Here is a 20,415-nt window from a genome sequence, read left to right as displayed (position 1 = left end):
CGTCTTTGCGGCGTTCGGCATCCCGCGTTTCTCTCAGACGTCATTCCGCGCTAACGATCTCAGTCAAAACCACGCGACATCAAACAGCACGTGGGCGCTTCCGTTGCAATACTCACACGCATCTCATACCAATGGCACACGACAAGTTGTACCTTTTCGGTGGCAAGGAGTCTGTTCCTTTGCCCGATCACACTACAACATAAGCTCACCACTAGCTCCAGGGCCTGGAATCCTGCCGATTGGACGGCGTCGGATGATCGTGTGCGTGGAGGAAAGTCTCAGGTCCGCTGCCTTAACTCACCCCTGTCAAATCTATCCGGTAGGCTGATATCTTTCTATAGTCGTACGTTGAATGCTCCAGCTCTGATTCCGTTGCCCGTTTCCACGGGACTCTTGATATTAAGACTCTCGGTGGCGCCGGTTTCGCCAGTCAACGGACTACAGGTGAAGACCGAGTCTGGAACATCGATGGTTATGATGGTATTCAATTTGAGATTACCAAATCTGACGGTACGCTTACTGCTTTTGGCGGGACCTTCTCCTGTTTCCACAACTGATAACATCATCCAGCCAAGAAATACACATTCAACCTGAAGGACACATTGCTTGAGAAGAACCCTGAGAATGGAAGGGAGCAAGCCACAATCTCCTATGAGTATGACTTTACAGCTTCAACTCAGGCGGCGGAGGACAAACCGGTGTCCGTTTTTATCCCATGGAAAGATTTGAAGGCAACTTACCGCGGCAAAGAAAAGAAGGATGCACCGCCTCCTAACTTGAAGAATGTCAAGAGACTAAGCATCATGATGCGGAGGTACGTATACTTCTTGCTCTTTATTTTTACTATAATAGCTCTTATCTCTAATAATCCACACAGCTTTTTCGGTGACCAAGAAGGTCCCTTTTCGCTTTCCATAAGATCTATCTCGACAGTCACTCAAAAGAAGGACGAGAAGCAGGATGCTAGCACGTCACCATATGCCACCTCAGGTGACCTTGAAAAAGGCACGTTGCCAACGGATGCACAGAACATTCAAGCTGCAGTAAGTGTTCCAATCCGCTCTTAACTGTAGCAGCTTGTTGCTGACTTTGTGACTGTCAAGAATCAGCAAAGATCTGGTTCCTTCCTGGCACCTCGGATGGCTCGACTTGCGCGGGCATTTCATGTAGCTGCGGCGATCATGTTGTTTGTGTGGCTTTTGAAGCCAATGAGCTCGTAGGCTGAGGGTTCAATACGATAAGCGGGGTCCGATGATTCGAAATGCTAACAGTGACATGAAGCGCTTCCACAACCTTAACGAATCCAATTGACCACTTGGTTGTGCCTAGGCACCAAGTCTCGTTTGCAATTTGCAAAAGTTGCAATGGGTGTTAGAATTTCGGCACAGTTACTTTGCCAACGATCCATCCACCAGCAGTTTGGCTTCAGTGGAACTTGTTAACTAAAATATCCATGTTAGCAGTCCTTGAGCGCTACCAGACTTGGTCAGCTACAATGTCTTTTCCTGCAGCTTCGTAGCCCTCTCCCTCTCGTTCAATCAACTCGCGTCGGTCCAGCCTTTGACAAACACCCTTTGCCGATAGCTCCTTTGACTTGCATGGTAGTGTCCCCTGGGCCCGCGAGTTGCTTATTTCACGCGCATTAGTCGCTCCCATCGAAGGCGCCACGACAAACGTTTCTAAAGGGTCGTACTTGCAGACATGGCGCACCATACACCATGGCTACGCTGGTGCCATGTCGAGATGGGACGAGCAACGAGCACCTATCAGATAGATCGACCCCTTAATCTTGAGCACGACACCCCTAGCACGACCCAAGCCAGCAGTGACAAGTCAATTGACGAGGCAGATCCGCTTGGCCACAGACCAGACATGCAGACACAGCGTTGCGGTCAACACGCCGCAACGCATCGCGCCACAGCGCACGAAGCTGCAGTGAACCAAAGCGGGACGCGTGCAGATCACTCACCGGTCCGCGAGCGGCGCCATGACGACCAGGTCGCCTGTGTCAGCTCACCGTTGACCAGCGACTGCCAGCCAGGAGCACGTCGGGCGCACCAAAGGATACGATGCGGGCGTGCGGAGCGCGGTGACCTTACCGGTAGGGCAGTATTGCAGCGTCGCAGTTATGCCAGACGTGGCGAGGCAGCAGTGGCAGCGGGGGAGTTGGGAGTCAGAGGGGCGATGATTCTACGTGATCCTTCTAGAGTCTCGAAGCTGGATGACTCGTGCGGCCTGGGCCGGCTGTTGTCGGCGTGGGTTTGCGGCAACTGCGATCCCGACAACGCCACTCGGCGCTAGCCAGGGTCGGGAGCGGCAAGCGGTTGCGGCTCTTCGGGCTAGCCATCACATCAATTTCAACCTCGCCGTATCGGCCGCGTCACGCTTTTCTATCTGTTTGTCAGCTTTCGGCTGATAACCTAGGCGTCATCACTCGCACTCCCAATGCTCGCGCGTGCTGCCTGCGAAAGAATGGCTTGGAAGTTTGAAGAAAGTCATGTCGGCAAGACCTACGGCTGATGATCAGACGAATGCAACGACGGAGCCAGCCTAGCGCCTGCCCTAACCCGCCCCGATCGGTCCCTGCATGGTGGAGGGGAAAAACAGGACCTGGTGAAGAAAAAAAAGAGGCCCGGCCCCCACATCGCCGCCGGAATTACGGGCGTTAGCACCGTTTGCGCCCCCGTCGGGAGTCGGGTTTAGGCGCCTCTTTGGAGCCCACCGAGATGGCGACGGGGTGCGTTAGCTTTTTATAACCTTGGTGCCGCCCCAGGGCGCGCCACAACTTCTCCCCCATCCGTCTTTCGTTCCCTCCGTCCCCATCCCGCGCTCGTTCGTCCTCCAAGGACAAGCCAAAGGCTCGAGCCACATCCGTATCCCCGCCCCACGAAGATCTCCTGGAGAAACTACGATAGCCGAGACTCACGGGAGCCGAGCATGGAGAAGGACACCGCGTCCGGGCAGGACATCGAGTCGGGCAACGGCCCCAGGGTGCTCCCGCACTGGAAGATTGTCACCGACAAGGCGTGCGTGACGCCCGAGGTGCTCAATTGGCCATATGCTGGCGAAGGCACTGAGGCGTCGCCCTACGTCGTCAAATGGATCGACAATGACCCCAGGAATCCGACACTTTGGTCCGGCTCCTACAAATGGGCGGTCACGCTGACCATGGCCTTCTCGACGCTGGCCGTGTCGTTTTGTTCTTCAGCATTTGAAGGCGGTACGTTGGGCTCTTCCACATATGTGCAGGAACGATGTGCTGACAATCGCCAGGTATCGCTGGTATGATGATGCAATATGGCATGAGCCAAGAGGTTGCCATTTTAGGTCTTTCGTTCTTCGTCCTTGGATTTGCGCTCGGTCCTCTTCTCTGGGCGCCATTCAGCGAACTTTACGGCCGTCAGGTCCTTTTCATTGGCACCTTTGCCATGTTTTCGTTTTTCAATGCCGGAGTTGCTGGATCTCAAAACACTCAGTCCATCCTCATCTGCCGGTTCTTCGCTGGTTCCTTTGGATCATCTCCCATGACCAACGCCGGTGGTGTTATTGCCGATATGTTCAATGCCAAACAGCGAGGTCTGGCCATGAGCATTTTCTGTCTGTGTCCATTCATGGGGCCCGTGCTCGGACCCATCGTGGGCGGATTTGTCGGAGAAACCGTGGGATGGCGCTGGATTATGGCTATCATGGCCATATTCAGCGGTGTGCTCTGGATCTTTGGTACCTTTATGATCCCGGAAACCTACGCCCCTGTCCTGTTGAAGGCGCGCGCGGCCAAACTATCTCAGATGACCGGAAAGGTGTACAAGAGCAAAATGGAAGTCGACCAAGGTACCGTTACCGTCGGTGAGGCCTTCAAAACCAGCTTGTCCAGGCCTTGGATCCTGTTATTTATGGAGCCTATTGTGCTATTACTAAGCATTTATATGGCAATTGTCTATGGTACTTTATACATGCTATTCGGAGCCTTCCCCATAGTCTACGAGCAGTCTAGAGGCTGGTCTGCGGGTATCTCTAGCCTGGCTTTCCTCGGTGTCGCCATCGGCATGGTCGCTTCCGTTTTATACATCATTTTCTTTGATAACAAACGGTATGCCAAGGTTTCCGAGGAAAATGGTGGCTTTGCTCCTGCCGAAACCCGTTTACACCCTGCTATCATTGGCGGCATTTCGCTTCCGATTGGCCTCATCTGGTTTGCTTGGACCAACTACCCTACAATGCCATGGGCTGCTAGCATCGCTGGTGGTATTCCGTTCGGCTTCGGCATGGTTCTGGTCTTCCTGTCGATCATGAACTACTTGATCGATGCCTACACCATCTTCGCCGCGTCCGTGTTGGCCGCAAACTCGGTATTGCGTTCTATTTTTGGTGCGGTTTTCCCACTGTTTACCACATACATGTACATGGACCTCGGTATCCATTGGGCCTCGATGATACCTGCTTTCCTGGCGCTTGCCTGCCTGCCGGCTCCCTTCCTGTTTTACAGATATGGTGCAGCCATCCGCCAGAAGTGCAAGTACGCTGCGCAATCCGAGGCTTTCATGCGGAGCCTTGCTGAAGAACAGGCGACTCAGCCCAACTCGGAAACGACCAAGGCAGACGAGGATGCACTCAACCACATCGGGGAGGACGAGCAGGTCGATGAGGCGCGGTACGTCGAATCGAAGACGGCCTCGACGTCAGTGCGGGGAACGACATCGGAGAAGGTGCAGGAGGAAGAGGAGGAGATTGCCGAGGACACGGGCGAAGATTCTGACGTCGAAGGGGGACGGTTTGCGAGGATCAAGACGGCTGCGTCGGCAAGGCGGACGTCGGTGACGTATGAAGAGAGTCCGTTCGACATTGACCGCGTACACACACGCGAATCGTTCAACTCGAGCGCCAAGAGCCACCGCACGGGCCGGCGGAGCTTGGCCAAGACCATCAGCAAGATCAGCAGGAAGTGAAAGAAGCAAAAGCTGTGTTTTTATAGAGAGGGGAGAAAAACATGACGAGACGACCTAGATATCCAGAGTAACCTTAAGTTTTAATGCTAGAGTTTAATGCCGATTCAAGCTAGACTACCGTGCTTCCCCCTGGGGCTCTGGGGCGGACCGAGGGTCCCTGAGATCGGCGCGGGATTGGCCGGGGTCGCATGGTCGCATGTCTCAAGCGCGCTTGGCAGGCGCGACGGGAGCGTCTGTCTCTCCTTCCCACTCCACCTTCTGCAACCAGCAGCAAACATCTGGCTCCAGCCGCCGACTCTCTTTTTAACTTGCGTCTCCCAGTGTAACTCCATTCCTTCAACAACATCCTCCTGCGATATCCTCCCAGTAGCCTTTCCCTTCTAATTATACATACACTACACCACCCACCTAGCTTCAACCGACACATTACTCCCCGTTTTAGCTCTCGACATGCGTTTTTCTGCCATTGCCGCCGCGGCCTTGGCCCTCGCTCCCGAGGCAGTCTCAGCTGCCGGCACGCTGGGCTTCTCGCTCGGCACCAAAAAGACAGACGGCTCGTGCAAGGCACAATCCGACTACGAGGCCGACTACGAGGCCATCTTCAAGGCCTCTGGCAGCAAGCTCGTCCGCGGATACTCTGCGTCCGACTGTAATGCCGCACAGTACATGCTGCCGGCCGCCAAAGCCAAGGGTTTCAAGGTCGTCCTAGGCGTGTGGTACGTATACCCCAGCATTTGACGGAAGATATCAAAGCTAACTGGCGCAGGCCCGACGTCGAAGAGTCTCTCAACGCCGACAAGGCGGCGCTGTCGCAATATGCAACCGACGAATACAAGGATCAGCTCTATGCCGTAACCGTCGGCTCTGAGACGCTTTACCGCGGTAACTTCACGGGCGATGAGCTTCTGGACAAGATCAACGACGTGCGGACCGTCCTGCCCAAGGGCGTCAAGGTCGGCACTGCAGACAGCTGGAACAAGTGGGCCGACGGCACTGGTGACGCTGTCATCCAGGGCGGCGTCGACCTCATGTGAGCTAGCACTGTAATGAGCTGCTTTCTCAACGTGCTAATTGCTTCGTAGTCTCTGCAATGCCTTTGCCTACTGGCAAGCCCAGCCTATTGACAACTCCACCTCCACTTACTTCGACGACATGTCTCGCGCCATCGAGCACATCCAGAGTGTAGCCGGCGGCAACAGCAATGGCCCCGAAATCTGGAACGGCGAGACGGGCTGGCCCGGCGATGGTAAGTCTTCCCTTCCTCTCCTCTCGTTCTCTTCCCTTATATCCAACGCTCTCCGAACTGACGCTCACGATCTCCAGGTGGCTCGGACTACGGCCCGGCCAAAGCTGGCACCGACAATGCCAAGACGTACTACCAGGAAGCCGTGTGCGGCATTCTGAAGTGGGGCGTCAACGCCTTCTACTTCGAAGCATTTGACGAGACCTGGAAGCCCGACTCGGTCGGTGACGATGGCTCCGCGGCCGACGAGAAGCACTGGGGTGCCTTGACGGCAGACCGCAAGGCCAAGTTCAACTTGCGCTGCACCTAATTGGGACACACCGGTGTCTGCTTGTCAGGGCACCAATGCCCCTGATTATGCCTGCGTTTGCTTGTTTGCAAGAGGGCTTGTAGACCTGCGTCTGTGCTTAGTCGGCGTAGAATGGTTACTAGTACTAGCAGACTTGTCAATTGGCCATTGGTCGTTATTGTTCGTTTGCTTATTTGTCTGCCTGTGTATCTCTTCTCGTGCGTTTTTTCGTGCATTGTAACACTCCACAACTAATGCGCACCTCGCACACAAAATGCGTACGATGTAGGTAGGTATGCATACATGCATAGCCCCTGCACGCATGACAGGGCGGAGCCCGTTCCCGCTGCTAGCACGGCGTAGCGAGCGAGTTTCAGTAGCGAGGACAGACCCCTCTTGCCACACGGCGGTCTATTTGTTTTAAGCAGTGGCTTAGGGGAAGCACTGACGCATGAAGAAGCATTGATTGTCTGATCTGATCGATTGCTTGATCCACTGGAGGGGGGGACGGGGGTATAGCATAGCATAGCATAGATAGCATAGCATATCATAGGAGCCAAACAGCACGCCCGTTTTTACCTACCTACCCACTGCGTACGATAGCTTACATGCATGCATGCGCTGCTGAAACACCGACTCTAAACACATCGGATCGGATCGAATCGAATAGGACTAGAGCTATACGATGCGATGTGATGCCATGCGAAACACGTACGCTTGCAGAGTAGTGTGGTGGATGGGAGTGCCGTGGGCGGATAAGCTGAATGATTAGGCGGACAGGCAGTCAGGCAGCTGGGCACACGTTTCTGTCCTTCTCCTTCTTTTTCTTTTTCTTCTTCTTCTTTGGGAAGGTCAGATATTCCAGACCTTGAGCCAGTGGTCCGGCGCCGGGGGCGTGCTGCTCTGCTTGGAGGCGGAGGTGTGGCTGTTGTTGCTGTTGGCCTCTACGTCGATGCTGTCAGCGTCGACGTCGTTATTGGCGTCGGCGTCATTGTGAGCAGAGTGGGCATCACTGTTCTCGGAGTCGGTGCCGTCGCTGTCGGAGTCGGAGGAGCCGCTGTCGGGGTCGGAGGAATTGCTGTCAGAGTCATAGCTGGGGAAGTGCCGCTCGCCGGTGGAGGTCGCGATATAAGAGGGCGCGACGGGGTTGACGAGCGTGGAAGCGACGGCGCCTGCGAGTGAAGATCAGCACTGCTTGTAATGATGGTGGTGGGGTGGTAGGTAGGGAGCACATACCGTCGTGAGCGCGCCACTCGGCGCTGGGATCGAGCACGCCCTCGCCTGAGGTGGGGTTATTCCAGACGCGCACAACGCCGTCTGCGCCGCCGGCAATGATGCTGTGGTCCTGACCAGCCTCGTCGTGCGGCAGCACCGAGAAGCCCAGACGCTGGTTCGTGAAGGCGCGACGTCCGCGCAGGACCGCAAGGCGGCAGCCCGCGACGCGGATGTCGTAGACGGTGATGGCGTCGCTGTTGCGCTCGGCGGCATAGAGGTAGCGGCCGCAGGGGCTCCAGGCAAGGGACGTGACGCCGGTGCCCGGGGACGAGGTCTGGAGTGAAAAGAGCGCGGCGCACTCGCCGCGGCCAGCGGGGTCATAGAGCGCGATCTTGCGGGTCTCGGTGCCGGCTGCGTAGAGGTCGCTGAACGGGCTCACTGCGAGCGCGAGGAACTCGCCACGAATGTGGCGCGCGTCCTTGTACATGCCGCGGGGACGACGGGGCGGTGCGGTCACATGCTCAACTATGGGCGCATCGTTGTAGCGTGTGATGTCGAAGAGGGCGAGGCGGTGGCGCGCGCCGGCGATGAACTGGGCGCCATTGTTCAAGAAGGCGAGCGACATTACATTGCGGTATTCCTCCTGGTAGGCGTCATAGAGTGGGTAGCGTGCGAGAACGGAGCCGTCAACGGCGTTGACCAGGCGCATGGGCTGGTGGAGCACGCTATGCAGGAGGTAGGTCGTGTTGCCCGCGCTGGACTCCCATTGCGGCCAGAGGGCGTAGGCGTTGATCTGCTCGGGAGAATCGATGGTCGTCTGCGGTTCGAGTGCGTGCGGGTTGCCTTCAGCGAGATCGTCGTGTGATCTGTCTTTGTTTACTTTTTGTCAGGTAGTGTTACAAGAGCGACGAAGGAGGATGGCGTCTTACAGGCTGAAGACGCGCAGACGTTTGTCGGCGCTGTTGGTGACGAGGCATGCGCCGTCGCGCGAGAAGGCGGCGTCTCTCTGCACGTAGTCCTCGTGTGTGTCTACAGTGTATGGCACGCCGAAGCCCGCAAGGCGAGCAGTGATTTGGCGGGCGGCCATGTTGGTGTTGTAGGGCTGAGAAAAACCGCGAGCTCCAACACCACTCCCCCTCCCTCTCCACACATCCATGCAATCGCCACCATCCGCCCCCGCGCGGGTCGAGTCGCCCTATGTGCGGTCGCTGCTGGTACATACCACCACCCCGCTCAATGCGCCCTCGCTGATCATCAATGGATGACACCTAGGCCGGAGCCCTGGCCGGCACCACCGTCGACCTGTCGCTCTTCCCGCTCGACACGCTCAAGACGCGCCTGCAAGCGCGCGAGGGCTTCATAGCCTCCGGTGGCTTCCGCGGCATCTACCGCGGCATTGGGTCCGCCGTCGTCGGCTCCGCCCCGGGCGCCGCCCTCTTCTTCGTCACCTACGACGGCGTCAAGCGCCATCTCGCCCAACGCAGCCGCCACACGACAGCCGATGGGTCAACGGTCGCGGTGCCGGGTGTCGGTGGCCTGGAGCCCTTCCACCACATGATCGCGGCCAGCTTGGGCGAGGTAGCTGCCTGCGCGGTGCGCGTCCCCACCGAGGTCATCAAGCAGCGCGCCCAGGCGGTGCAGCACCCGTCGTCACTGGCCGCGCTACAACACATTCTCTCGCAGCGCCGGGCACGCGGCTTCGGCTTTGTTTGGCGCGAACTGTACCGTGGATGGTCCATCACCATTATGCGCGAGGTGCCCTTCACCATCATCCAATTCCCGCTGTGGGAGGGCATGAAGGAGTGGAGCCGTAGCGCCAACGGCCGTGACAGTGTGTCTGCTCTAGAAGGCGCCGTTTTTGGCTCCCTTGCCGGTGCCGTCGCTGCTGGTTTGACTACTCCGCTTGACGTCCTCAAGACTCGCATGATGCTCGCCACCCAACGCCAGAAGATGGTTCCCTTGTTGAAGGAGATATTGAGAGATAGTGGGCCCAAAGCATTCTTCGCCGGTCTCGGACCCAGGGTCTTCTGGATCAGCACTGGCGGTGCCATCTTCTTGGGCAGTTATCAATGGGCTATTAACGCGCTCGGAGGGGATGCTGTGTGAAATTGGTGGCAGTGTGCATAGATAGAGCGTCGCGAGACACCCGCATATATAGATTCAACATGTATGATGTACGATCGACAATGGCACCTGCACCAACCGCGCCGGGCGAACGGGCCTCACGGCGATTCAAGCACGTCAGTTGCCAGAGCAGAGATGTGTTTGCAACCCGTCAACTACGCAATGCGAATGTAGACGCTTCGATATGCTACAGATGCCAAACGCCGGCCTCCAATGTCGTTTCGAGGTGGTATGTTTTATTACATGAAGAGTACACAATAACCGCGGATGAGCGGAGCGGAGCTAGCAAACAGCTGCTTTACTCGTTGATCTTGGCGAGGATCCTTCACGACCATCAGCAATTCGAATTCAAAGATAACATGAGAGAGAGAAACGTACTCGGCGTCCCTGAAGAGGGAGTAGTCATCCTCACCGACCTTGATGGGAGTGCCACCGTACTACATACAGCAATTAGCACATGCGTCCAACATAACAGCGCACCGCAAGTTCGCGCGCAGAGCACTAGTGCTGCCGCGAGATGAGGGCAATGCTTACCTGGGGGATCAGGACCCTGTCGCCGGGCTGGACGCTGGGGTTTATCCTCTTGCCGTCGCGGTCCACGGCACCGGGGCCGACAGCCAGAACCTTGGCCTCGTTCAATTCCTTGACGGAGCTCTCGGGCAGGAAGATGCCGGAGGCGGTCTTGGCCTCAGCCTTGACGCGCTGGACCAGGACGCGGTCGAGGAGGGGCGCGAGCGACTTGATGGACTTGATAGCGGCGGTGGCCTATTGCTACGCATTAGCTATGACTGCGGAAGCGCGCGGGAAGACAGGGCGGATGGTACCATTGTGAAGGATTGGCGGGCGGATGAGCTAGGTCAGAGGGAAGAGCGAGAAAAGCGTGAGAGGGAAGTCGAGGTGTTTATGCGGGCGATGGAGAAAAACGACAGGCCATTGAAGGTTCGAGAAGCTTGGTGTCCGTGCGCTGGACCTCGGGCCCGGGGTTGCTCGCCAGGCGCCCTGTCCTGCCGCAACCGCCTCTCCTTGTGCATAATGGGACCTACATATGTTTGCTCCGACTTTCAGGCTTCGTCAAGCGCTGCCCGTCAGCGTCGCCGAGTTCCGCGAGTCGCTGGCCGCAATATGGCTGCCGCGTCTCGGCGTCCAGCGCCCCCGCCTGGGTGAGTTCCTTGACGGACCATCCCTCAAGTCCGCGTGCGCTGATCCAATCAGGCCTTGCTGTCAGTGGCGGCGCTGATTCAATGGCGCTCGCGACTCTCTGTGCCGACCTATCAGAAGAGCTTGGCGAAGAAGAAGATGAGACGGACATCTTCACGGCCTTTATTGTTGACCATCAGCTCCGCAAGGGAAGCACCGACGAAGCCAGAACCGTGCAAGAAAACCTGCTCAACTTGGGTATCATTCGTCCATCCTAACAGCAGACAGCCCCGCTGACTTGGTCAGGCATTGATGCCGAGATCCTGCAGATGCAATGGCCGCGGGAAATAAACACTCAAAGCCTGACTAACTTGGAAACGCAAGCTCGTAAGTTGAGATTCCGATTGCTAGGACGCGCGTGTCGTGATCATGGCATTGAGTCGTTGCTGGTGGCGCATCACAGCGATGATCAGGCCGAGACGGTCATGATGCGTCTCATTGAAGGCTACAGAGGCATGGGCTTGCGCGGCATGAAGCCCAGAAATGAAATCCCCGAATGTTTTGGTGTTCATGGTGTGCATCAGAGCCACGCTGAGTGGCTCACGAACGAGAACCCGCTTCACCCCGAGGAGCAACATGCTGTGGCCATTGAGCGATTAGGCATTCAAGTCTTACGCCCATTGTTACCCTTCAATAAAGAGAGGCTCACCGCGACTTGCCTGGCATCAGGCACTCGGTGGGTTGAGGACGAAACCAACAAAGACCCTACCTTGACCGCTCGGAACGCTCTTCGGCATATCTTCCACAACCACCGTGTGCCGACTGCTATCAGCAAACCCGCGTTGTTACAGCTTGCGCAGCGGGTTACTGACAAAGTCCACCGCCGGGAGGCAGAAGTCAATGATCTCTTGAGTAAGCTTGACGGAGTGCTTGATATTCGCTCTGGAGAGCTTGCCATCCGCTACCCTCGGGTATTTTGGCCTCCAGCTGAGCGGCAATCCCCTTTCAAGCCAGAATCTCCCTTTAAAAGGGACTTTTTTAATGAAGAAGAGGGCAAAATCATCGCAGCAATGCTCTTGCGTCGTCTGACAAACCTCGTAACGCCGAGAGAGACTCTCGATCTCTCGCAACTCAAGACAGCAGTTCGTTACCTGTTCCCTAGACTATATATTGACGACGACACGCTCGATCCGACGGAGGAAACACCGCACTCTTTCACAGCTGGTGGTGCGCTTTTCGAGCTCCTACAAGCTCCGGGCGATTACTTTCCTTACTACACCTGGAATCTCAGCAGGGCGCCGTATCCAAGAGATGAGTTTCCGACGCTGCGTGTGCCTCCCTTGCCTGGTTTCCGCGACGAAGATGACATCGGCTTCGAACAATCTCATCCGAACACCGAACAGCCGTTTGAACTCTTCGATGGCCGCTTCTGGCTCCGTGTCTATAACCCCTCGAACCGGCACCTTATCATCCGCCCTTTCCGGCCCACGGATCTGAAACCTTTCCGCAATTCGCTCGAAGGTCTCATGAAGGAGCGCTTCGAGGCGTTGCGCGTTGATTCGGCCAAGAGTAAGGCTCGCTTCACGCTGCCAGCCATCGCTGCCCCGAATGACGACGGAAGCGACTACGTCATCGCCATGCCAACCTTCGGCGTGAAAATCAATAGTGGAGAGGCGGCGAGCGAATGGGAAGACTTGAAGTGGAACGTGCGTTACAAGAAGATGGACATGAGCTGTCTGGTAAGAGACAGCTGGGAAGACTATCCGGAGGCGATCAGACGCAGGGAGGAAGAAGAAATGGAGAAAGAGCGCGAGCGGGCGTGGGAAGCGGCAGATGAAGACATTCCTTTTGTTGATATGGAGGTGGGTGAAGGACATAATCAACGCTAAGAACATGGAAATCGCCAGTCGCCATGCGCAAGCAGGAAGGCGCAACAAAGTGCATATTTCTCGTGCTTTCTCTTCGTCTTCCAATGTCTCATCACCTTTACCAACATGCCAGTATGAAGTCCACAACAGCAATTAGGCTTTTTATCCCGCTCTTCCTTGCCATCCTCTCTGCCGCATTTAAACCTACACCGCCGCCTACTGCGAGCATGGAGGTGCCATGGACGCGTGGAAGCAGGACCTAGTGAGCAAACCTCAACATACCACCCCTCAAAAGCTCCATTAGCAAAGCTCGCTGACTTTGTTCGCACCGCCCCAGCCCAGCATGGGATGATTGCGCTGAGAGCCCCCTCCCGGACCCGGTTGGGTGCTGGGGTGAGCTTAATCCCGACTGGATGACGAAGACCGATCCCGAAAGCTTCAGTGACCGAGTCGAGGCGGATGCGGACAAATCCTCGGACCCTGTGTGTCTAACCGGGATAGTCATCACAACTACTGGTGGGAGGAACGGCATGTCGACGACGGCGGCGGCTGCGAGAATGGCGAGGGATGTTCCGCGTTCAAGTTTGACTCCGATTACGACTTCGATGGCTAGCATCATGACCAAGTCGTAGTAAGTTGCTTTGCTTGTCTACTTGTCTTCTGCAGCCCTGCTGTTACTGTCGGTCCCAGCTGGTCTTTCATTCTTCTCATCTGAATGCTGGCACATGCTAACGCGGTCTCCTTTCTCTTCACAGCCCACCCTTCGAAACTACCTTCTGTCCCAAAAAGTTCAACAAGAAGGGCACAGACCTCTGCAGCAACAAATGCATGTACCAATACATGAAACCCGTCGCCTCCGGCAAGTACAATGAGTACGTTTACACGAAAGCACACTGGGGCGACTCGAAAGGCTTGTTTCTCCCCGAAGCAGTGCGTGACAACAACAACAACGACGAAACGGGAAAAACCAACAGCAGCACAAGCACGGGCACCCCCACCAAGACACTCAACGACGGCTGGATGTCGTACAACGACTTCTACGCCCGCTACACCGATGCCAGACATATCAAGGGCGGCCCACGGCCCGGTCCCGCGACAACGACGGCGACGAAGACCGTCACGTCGCGCAGACCCACCACGACTCACACGCCCGAATGCTTCAACTCCTACAGTTGCTGGGACATCTGCGAGACGCAGAAGCGCCACAAACACATCTTCACTATAGTGGTAATATCAGTGTTTGCGGCCGGCAGCGGGTTTGCGCTGTTGGGCATGGCGATGAGCTTGTATTTGCAGAGCCGGAGGAATCGTGCCAAGGACAGGAAAGCGAGGGACGAGGGGAAGCCGGCGAAGGATAAGAGTGAGAAGAGGAAGATGTGGATGGGGAAGGGGAAGGGAAAGGGGAAGGGAAAGGAGAGGGCTGTCGAGGGGAGTGTGGATGGCGTGGTGGAAGCACGTGAAGACGTTCCGCTGGACGTGTTTGTTGCGGGGAATGCGAGGTCTGCGAGGGCTGCGAGGGTCACGGGAAGTAGTGTGTATGAAGAGGATGGGGAGGAGAGCGCGATGAGGAGGGTTTGAGTTGGATGGGTGCCTGGCAGCTCGTTGGGTGGTGAAGGTTAAAGGCGGAGAGTGCTGGATTTATGACTGAGAGGGGAGCTTGGGCAGATGAGGTCTTGGAGTGTTGGATGGCTTTGCTCTAGCATTGGCATTGACTGGCCGTTGTATGAATACCTGCATGCATACATTAGCAAGAATAGCTTAGTTATAGTATCTTATGACAGCCTGTCTCCTTTCGCTACATGCACTCCACCGTTCCAGTCTCTTTGCCTTCATGGCGCAAGTGTGCACGGCACACGGTTGCACCTGCATCGCGGCTTCTGATCTTGTCTCCAAGGGGGGAAGGGGGATTCGAGAAAGGCAAGAGGCTTCGAGTGCCTACCTACCTTAGAAGGCAATCCCCGCTACGGAAGGCGTGCTCTCTCCGTCTACTATAAACCCCCCCTCCTTTGCTCACATTTCAACTCCTGTCTCCTCCCGTCGAGGTCCCTTCCATTCCAATCTCACATCCCCTCCTCACTCATTCGCTCGTCGTCTAAGCCAGTGACTTCCCTTCGGACTTGTACGGATAATCCTTGTACCTCGTCTGAGCTGACGTTACAAAGGGTTTTGGGACACTCCTTCCGCACCTGGAGTTGCTAGATAAATTATAAAATTTAATAAAAAAACGTGTGAAATATCTCGCACTCATGGTCACTGACGGACTCATCATTTAATAGGTACGGTTCGGTTCTGGCAAGTTTAAAAGCATGTTCGTACTTCATACTAGCCCTTAAACTCAAGGCACTGTTTGCTTATGGCCCGTGTTCGTGGTTCAATCAGCTGCTGCCCGATATCCCATTAGTCAAGCGTAGGGCCGTGTGGAGCAAAAAAGAAAGCACAAATTTACTTGTACTCCGTAATTCCTTCTCAACCCCTCGCCATTCATCTCCGCATTAACACCTGAGTGCGTCCACTGCTATCTCATACCTACCTACCTACCTACTACCTACGTACGTGGGTAAATATATTATTTGGCCCAATACTTCGCAGCCAACGCCCAATGTGCCTCAGCCGCCCAATGACACAACCGGATAAACAGGAGCCTAGTAGGCAAAGACCCGAAACCGCAGTGGCAAGAGATAGACTAACCGGAGCGGAGCCCCCAATAAGTGCAATGCGTATACGGATAACATTACCATAGCACACACGCACACGACTTAGCACCGCCCCACTCCGCTCCGAGGCGCATCACTCCACCCTCCCCGTAAGCCCACGCGCAGCCAAGCCAATCCAATCCCATCTGTCTGAAATGCCCATCATCTACAATATCCGCTGCCTCCGCACGCCCTGTTCCCCGTCCCCTGCTCTCCCGTTCCCTTCCCCCCTCCCCGTCCGACTCCCCCGTCTACCTAGGATAGCTACCCGACCAGCCAGCCCAATCCCTCCCGCGCGCACAGACACCCCCCCAAAAGACACCACAACATATACGCACAGACGCACAAAAAACGCATGCAAGCATGGATTAGACAGAAAACAAAATAACGAGCGCGGCAGCGTGACCGCGGTCGCGGCGCAGCAATTCCGTAACCTACCGCCGCAGCCAGCAGCCAACAGCCCGTGGCAGCACACAGCACAGCACAGCATAGCACGCACAGCTTCGACTCAACTCCTCCTCTTCTTCCTCTTCTTCCTCCTCCACCCTCCCTCCGGTCCCCATACATAGGTAGGTACATACATACCGTCCCGTTCCGTTCCGCACCTCCCCTCCCCAACCTCCTCCTCAACGCCCGCCCGTCTGGCTCCTTCCGCCCCCACAGACCACAGACACCCCCCCCAACCGGGAAACGACTAACTTTTTTCTTTTTTCGCGCGCTCCGTTCGCCGCCGCCACCATGGTCCCCGAGCCCAAGATCGGCGGGCCGCCTCCTCGCGCTCCCTGCACGCGCGCACGCGCGCCCGTGTCCCCTGCCGCTGTGCGTGCGTTCGCTCGGCTGGCGCTCCTTGCCCCATCCGTAGAAGCGCGCCCCGTGGCGGGACGTGCTTGCGCTACGGACGGACGGACGGAGGGGGAAGAGGATTGCGAATTGCGATGGTCGTGATCGTAGCGGCGGCGGCGTCGGCGTCGACGATGGTAGTAGTAGTAGTAGTAGCGATGTGATGGATTTAGATTTGATGGATAAGAAAAAGAGAGAGGGAAAAAAGGAAATGGAAGGGAAGAGAGAAAAGGTTGGCATCGCGTTGTCTTCGTACAGCCATTCAAACATGCGAGCGAGCAAGCGGCCGTTTCTATACACGGTCGGTCGTTGGCCTTTCGAAGACATTACTTGCATTCTCGCCTCTCCGCTCCGTGCCATTATGGCCAGGCGCCCCTCGGTCTCACTCCCGCGGGTTGGCCCTCAGCCCCGCCCACTCGCCGGCGCCCACAGCGCGCTCAACCAGCCGCCGACGCCCATCTCGCCGCGCAATGCGGCCGCGCCGGCCCAGACCTGCCAATTGGTGCCGGCGACAAAGGCAGCGACGTCGTCGCCGCCGAAGCGTGTGTCGACGGCGTCGAGCCAGGCGTCTTGCGATTGGGCCGAGGAGCGGGGCGGCGAGAAGTGGTGTTGGTGGTGGTAGGCGGGCGGGAGCGGAGGCGGGAGCTGGTGTTGGGCGGTGCTGCGAGGCGACAGCTGCTGCTGCATTTGGATGGGGGTGAAGCCGGAGCCGTACGGGGCGGGGGCGGGCGGCGACATGGCGGGCGAGGGGCCGAGATGATCGCTGGCAGGGTTGGAGAGCGAGATGCCGCCCGGGCCGTATGCGCCGTTGGCCGCATTCTGACTGGCGGCAGCGGCGACCGTGTTGATGGCGTTCCATCGCTCTTGCCGCACCGCGTTAGCGTCAGGCGTGCCCCGCTGCGTCGTGCTGTCCGTTTCCACGCTGTCCCGCCGTGCTTCCGGTGCGTCCAACATCTCCATGTCCTCGTCCTCGCCGCCGCTGAAGTCGCGCAGCGTCTTCTCCAGCAGCCGATGCTCCTCGGGCCCGTGGTCGCGCAGGCTCAGGTTGCGGTACGCCTCCGACGGGTCACCGCCAGCCGGTGACAGGCTGCGCGGCCCTTTTGCGCCTTGCCGGAGGTCCTTTTTGATCCGAATGTAGTAGATGTGCGCCCGCTTGATCGTCTTGAACCACCCGTCCGCCATCTGCAGCGACCGGCGCATGTGGCTGATGATCTCCAGACCCTTGCGCGCTGCTTCTGCTCCGGGCGAATCGGCTGCCTCTGACTTGACCGGGTCTCGCGTTCCCTTGCACATATACCCATTGGGATCCATCCACGGAAAATTGATCGCGTAAACACCTGCGCAGATTAGCTACTGCTTAACCGCACGTCTAGCGGCATGAACGTACCAAGAAAGGCTGCAGTGTAGGCAGCGAAGCCTACAATGGGTGTTTCGGCAAGGACGCCCCACTCTTGACATATCCGGAGAAGATCGATGATCTCCCGTGCCGTCTTGAACAACTCATGCGCGCTTTGCTCCCAGAACCCCTCCGAAGCCTTGTGTTCGTCCGTGGAGAAGATGGGTGGATCAAGGGGACCCTGTGGTCTAGAACACCGGAATGGTACAAAGGGGAGGTATTCTCTGTGAAGAATGATGCCGGAGAGAAGGTGAACCACATGTAAGAGAGCGAATGGAGTTGATGTCCTCGACGTGATGTGGGCGGAAATGTTGCCGGCGTTAAGCTCCATGTCTCGAGGCAAAGATTCCCTGGATGCAACGTGGTGACTCCGGAGCACGTTCCAGGTAGACCTCTCATCCCAAGGTGGATATTGCTCGCGCCTGTCTGTGTTAGGGGAGACCATCCGACGGCTACGAATGACACACGTACCTTCTGCCTCCGCTGCAGGACCATTTCACGATGCGCCCGTACAGGTCCAGCACTTTGATGTAGCGGCTCACGATGCCCTCATCAGCGCCAATCTCCAGCCTTCCCTCAGACTCGTCGTTTCTGCCCAGATCCCCGCTGGAAAACGGGTCCCCGCTGGCAGGGGTATCCCCGTTCGGTGATCCGTGCTTCGAGCCAAGCATGACCGACGCCTTGCGCTGACTCTGAATCTGAGCACGACCGGCCACATGGTGAACTTCTTCTCCCAGCATAAGTGTCCTAACCTTCTCGCCGAAGAGGAACGCTCGTTCGCTGCAAGGCAGCTGGATCCTCAATTCTTGCACATTGATCATCTGAGGTCTGTATTTTCCGCTGCTTAAATACCTGTCCATGATGAGACAGCTCCAGAACGTTCGGCGTCTCGTTTCTTGCTCGATAAAAGTATCTCCTTTGCTAAAAGAAGGTTTCCCTCGTCCCAGGTCGATGTCAGAATGGTGTGCTTCTTCCGCGAGAGCGGTGGACCGAGCCAGCGGCATGTCGTCAAGGTCGTTTTCGAATTGAAGTCCCAGAATCTGCGCCCCACGAATCGCTACGCCTAACTGGACCCAGGCTCTAGCTCCGTGGCACATGCCCCATTCGTGTAAGACTAGCATAAGGAGGGTCTGAGTGCGCTGCAGGTCAGGAAGGCCTAGCTCACTGCCACTGTTCGAGGCGAGCCGGGCTCGACATGCGGACGCATAGTATTCCGAGGCGATGAGGGGATTCTGCTTCGACGTCGATGGAGAATGGTAGGCGACCAATTGAGGATGGAATCGAGAGGTCAGAGTCAGGAAGGCCAGCAGGAGAACGGGGGACAGGGCAGGCGCGGGAGACGCGTTCGCATCGCCAAAGCCGGTGCCAGGGCCTTGCAAAGACGACTGGCGCAGCGGCTTGAGGAAGCTCGGAGGATGCAGAAAGGGAAAATCAGTTGAGTAATGCGTCTGGAATATGTCAAACTGGGCAGTGTTAGTGACCAGGCGGGCAGGGCAGAAGTCCGGGCAGGACGCACCAATTCGGTCCAGACTTTGGGCGTTAGCACGCTGGCGTCCAAGGCATCGAGAATGGCGTGGGGGCTCTCTCTGGAGGCTGCGTGGCCTGAGACAGAGGCCGTGTTCTTCTTGGGGCGGGGCGCGCGTCGCGGAGTCTGGTGGCCACGTATAAGCAGGAAGTGTATCAAGCAACAATAAAAAAAAGGCAACCTACGTCGCTGGTGGGCGGGCGATCGATGGCGGGCATGCCCGAGGCGCTGCTCTCGCGGCGGGCGGCGTGCTGGGTGGCGGGCGAAGGGTAGATGCACTCGCGCCCCGACGTCTCGCAGGCGCGGCAGGTGGTGCCGACGCCATTGTTGACGCACTTGACCTTGCTGCGACGACAGCGGGCGCACGCGATGGAGGACCTCATGCGAGGCTGCTGCTCCGGGCGGCGCGCGCCCGCGTCGGCGGGCGGCAGCACGGTTGGCAGCGGGCGATGGTGGTGGTGGGGGAAGGCGTGGTGCTGGTGCTGCAAGGGCGGGTTGGGCGCGGGCTGATAGGGCGGAAGGCGGTGCGTGGGCGGGCTGTCGGTGCGCGTGGTGGAGGAGGAGGTGTCGTCGGCGCGGGCGGGCGAGAGGAGCGACGAGATGGAGGTTGAGTGGTTAATTTTGGCGGCGGGGAAGTCTCTTTTACGAGAGACTTGTAAGGGTGGTTTGAGGATAGGTTGAAGATTTGTGAAGACGGGTTAGGGATCGGGAGCGACGACGAACATACACAGCTCAATCGCTCGCGCGTTAAGGGTCCATGGTACGCTTTTGTACGGTGCCGTTACCGACGCGCAGATCGTCCAGCCGCAACATCCGCTGCCCGCTGCCCTACGCGACGCTCCGGCCCTTTACTTTTTCTCGCTTTCTCGCTGCGGCGTTGATCCCGGCGCGGCACAGCGCAGTCCGGCAGCCTCTCACCTTAGCAATGCAGCTAGCGCCCCGGCCGGAGAAGCACCGCGCTTCCCAATCCAAGCCTCACGGCCCGTGGCAGCTTGACCTTTCCCCCTGCGCTCGGCTCGCAGAGGCTCGGCTGACGTGGGGCGGCGGCTCGGGTATCGGACTTTGGTGGAGTTGCTGTGTCGTTGATTGATTGCGGCAAACGACATGCGGACGGGGAGCCGGCCTGGACGCGTTGCCCT

At 57.4% G+C, this 20,415-nt stretch overlaps 10 protein-coding genes across 10 annotated transcripts; 7 read left to right on the top strand and 3 right to left on the bottom strand.

Moving 5' to 3' along the window:
• The first annotated feature begins 17 nt into the window (after positions 1 to 17).
• K452DRAFT_315687 (uncharacterized protein) lies at positions 18 to 1,390 on the top strand. The gene is made up of 6 exons (XM_033543884.1): positions 18 to 169; positions 222 to 282; positions 342 to 510; positions 571 to 814; positions 878 to 1,043; positions 1,104 to 1,390. Exons 1-6 carry the CDS (start codon positions 132 to 134, stop codon positions 1,218 to 1,220), a joined length of 795 nt encoding a protein of 264 aa, XP_033401153.1. The 5' UTR covers positions 18 to 131; the 3' UTR covers positions 1,221 to 1,390.
• Positions 1,391 to 1,701: 311 nt separating this feature from the next.
• On the top strand, positions 1,702 to 2,301 carry K452DRAFT_305463 (uncharacterized protein; the record flags this gene model as incomplete). Its single annotated transcript, XM_033542902.1, has 1 exon — positions 1,702 to 2,301. One exon carries the CDS (start codon positions 1,702 to 1,704, stop codon positions 2,299 to 2,301), a length of 600 nt encoding a protein of 199 aa, XP_033401152.1.
• Positions 2,302 to 2,597: 296 nt separating this feature from the next.
• K452DRAFT_315686 (uncharacterized protein) lies at positions 2,598 to 5,048 on the top strand. The gene is made up of 2 exons (XM_033543883.1): positions 2,598 to 3,220; positions 3,274 to 5,048. Exons 1-2 carry the CDS (start codon positions 2,938 to 2,940, stop codon positions 4,944 to 4,946), a joined length of 1,956 nt encoding a protein of 651 aa, XP_033401151.1. The 5' UTR covers positions 2,598 to 2,937; the 3' UTR covers positions 4,947 to 5,048.
• Positions 5,049 to 5,396: 348 nt separating this feature from the next.
• K452DRAFT_295078 (glycoside hydrolase family 17 protein) lies at positions 5,397 to 6,499 on the top strand (the record flags this gene model as incomplete). Its single annotated transcript, XM_033541772.1, has 4 exons — positions 5,397 to 5,662; positions 5,713 to 5,976; positions 6,029 to 6,192; positions 6,270 to 6,499. 4 exons carry the CDS (start codon positions 5,397 to 5,399, stop codon positions 6,497 to 6,499), a joined length of 924 nt encoding a protein of 307 aa, XP_033401150.1.
• An 831-nt stretch (positions 6,500 to 7,330) lies between these two features.
• Positions 7,331 to 8,780, bottom strand: K452DRAFT_264458 (uncharacterized protein; the record flags this gene model as incomplete). The annotated part of the gene is made up of 3 exons (XM_033538693.1): positions 7,331 to 7,650; positions 7,715 to 8,559; positions 8,623 to 8,780. The coding sequence occupies 3 exons, from the start codon at positions 8,778 to 8,780 to the stop codon at positions 7,331 to 7,333; spliced, it is 1,323 nt and encodes a 440-aa protein (XP_033401149.1).
• Positions 8,781 to 8,847: 67 nt separating this feature from the next.
• Positions 8,848 to 9,799, top strand: K452DRAFT_315683 (uncharacterized protein; the record flags this gene model as incomplete). The annotated part of the gene is made up of 2 exons (XM_033543882.1): positions 8,848 to 8,907; positions 8,966 to 9,799. The coding sequence occupies 2 exons, from the start codon at positions 8,848 to 8,850 to the stop codon at positions 9,797 to 9,799; spliced, it is 894 nt and encodes a 297-aa protein (XP_033401148.1).
• Positions 9,800 to 10,115: 316 nt separating this feature from the next.
• K452DRAFT_305458 (uncharacterized protein) lies at positions 10,116 to 10,644 on the bottom strand (the record flags this gene model as incomplete). The annotated part of the gene is made up of 4 exons (XM_033542901.1): positions 10,116 to 10,140; positions 10,196 to 10,254; positions 10,352 to 10,582; positions 10,642 to 10,644. The coding sequence occupies 4 exons, from the start codon at positions 10,642 to 10,644 to the stop codon at positions 10,116 to 10,118; spliced, it is 318 nt and encodes a 105-aa protein (XP_033401147.1).
• Positions 10,645 to 10,850: 206 nt separating this feature from the next.
• On the top strand, positions 10,851 to 12,896 carry K452DRAFT_355894 (uncharacterized protein). Its single transcript, XM_033546006.1, has 3 exons — positions 10,851 to 10,977; positions 11,030 to 11,212; positions 11,261 to 12,896. Exons 1-3 carry the CDS (start codon positions 10,863 to 10,865, stop codon positions 12,841 to 12,843), a joined length of 1,881 nt encoding a protein of 626 aa, XP_033401146.1. The 5' UTR covers positions 10,851 to 10,862; the 3' UTR covers positions 12,844 to 12,896.
• A 60-nt stretch (positions 12,897 to 12,956) lies between these two features.
• On the top strand, positions 12,957 to 14,474 carry K452DRAFT_315680 (uncharacterized protein; the record flags this gene model as incomplete). Its single annotated transcript, XM_033543881.1, has 3 exons — positions 12,957 to 13,084; positions 13,160 to 13,453; positions 13,578 to 14,474. The coding sequence occupies 3 exons, from the start codon at positions 12,957 to 12,959 to the stop codon at positions 14,398 to 14,400; spliced, it is 1,245 nt and encodes a 414-aa protein (XP_033401145.1). The 3' UTR covers positions 14,401 to 14,474.
• A 2,283-nt stretch (positions 14,475 to 16,757) lies between these two features.
• K452DRAFT_295072 (uncharacterized protein) lies at positions 16,758 to 19,659 on the bottom strand (the record flags this gene model as incomplete). Its single annotated transcript, XM_033541771.1, has 5 exons — positions 16,758 to 17,692; positions 17,743 to 18,173; positions 18,223 to 19,214; positions 19,268 to 19,402; positions 19,462 to 19,659. 5 exons carry the CDS (start codon positions 19,657 to 19,659, stop codon positions 16,758 to 16,760), a joined length of 2,691 nt encoding a protein of 896 aa, XP_033401144.1.
• Positions 19,660 to 20,415: the final 756 nt, after the last annotated feature.

Source organism: Aplosporella prunicola, assembly GCF_010093885.1.
Source record: "Aplosporella prunicola CBS 121167 unplaced genomic scaffold K452scaffold_4, whole genome shotgun sequence".
In the NCBI taxonomy this organism is placed as follows: domain Eukaryota; kingdom Fungi; phylum Ascomycota; class Dothideomycetes; order Botryosphaeriales; family Aplosporellaceae; genus Aplosporella; species Aplosporella prunicola.
This window is presented reverse-complemented; position numbering and strand designations above follow the sequence as displayed.

Coding starts and splice junctions, on each gene's coding strand:
- K452DRAFT_315687 (XM_033543884.1), top strand. CDS start 132: ATGGCACACGACAAGTTGTACCTTTTCGGTGGCAAGGA. Junction 170..221: donor TACCTTTTCGGTGGCAAGGA/GTCTGTTCCTTT, acceptor CACTAGCTCCAG/GGCCTGGAATCCTGCCGATT. Junction 283..341: donor TGCGTGGAGGAAAGTCTCAG/GTCCGCTGCCTT, acceptor ATCTTTCTATAG/TCGTACGTTGAATGCTCCAG.
- K452DRAFT_315686 (XM_033543883.1), top strand. CDS start 2,938: ATGGAGAAGGACACCGCGTCCGGGCAGGACATCGAGTCGGGCAACGGC. Junction 3,221..3,273: donor TTCTTCAGCATTTGAAGGCG/GTACGTTGGGCT, acceptor GACAATCGCCAG/GTATCGCTGGTATGATGATG.
- K452DRAFT_355894 (XM_033546006.1), top strand. CDS start 10,863: ATGTTTGCTCCGACTTTCAGGCTTCGTCAAGCGCTGCCCGTCAGCGTC. Junction 10,978..11,029: donor CGTCCAGCGCCCCCGCCTGG/GTGAGTTCCTTG, acceptor TGATCCAATCAG/GCCTTGCTGTCAGTGGCGGC. Junction 11,213..11,260: donor AGAAAACCTGCTCAACTTGG/GTATCATTCGTC, acceptor TGACTTGGTCAG/GCATTGATGCCGAGATCCTG.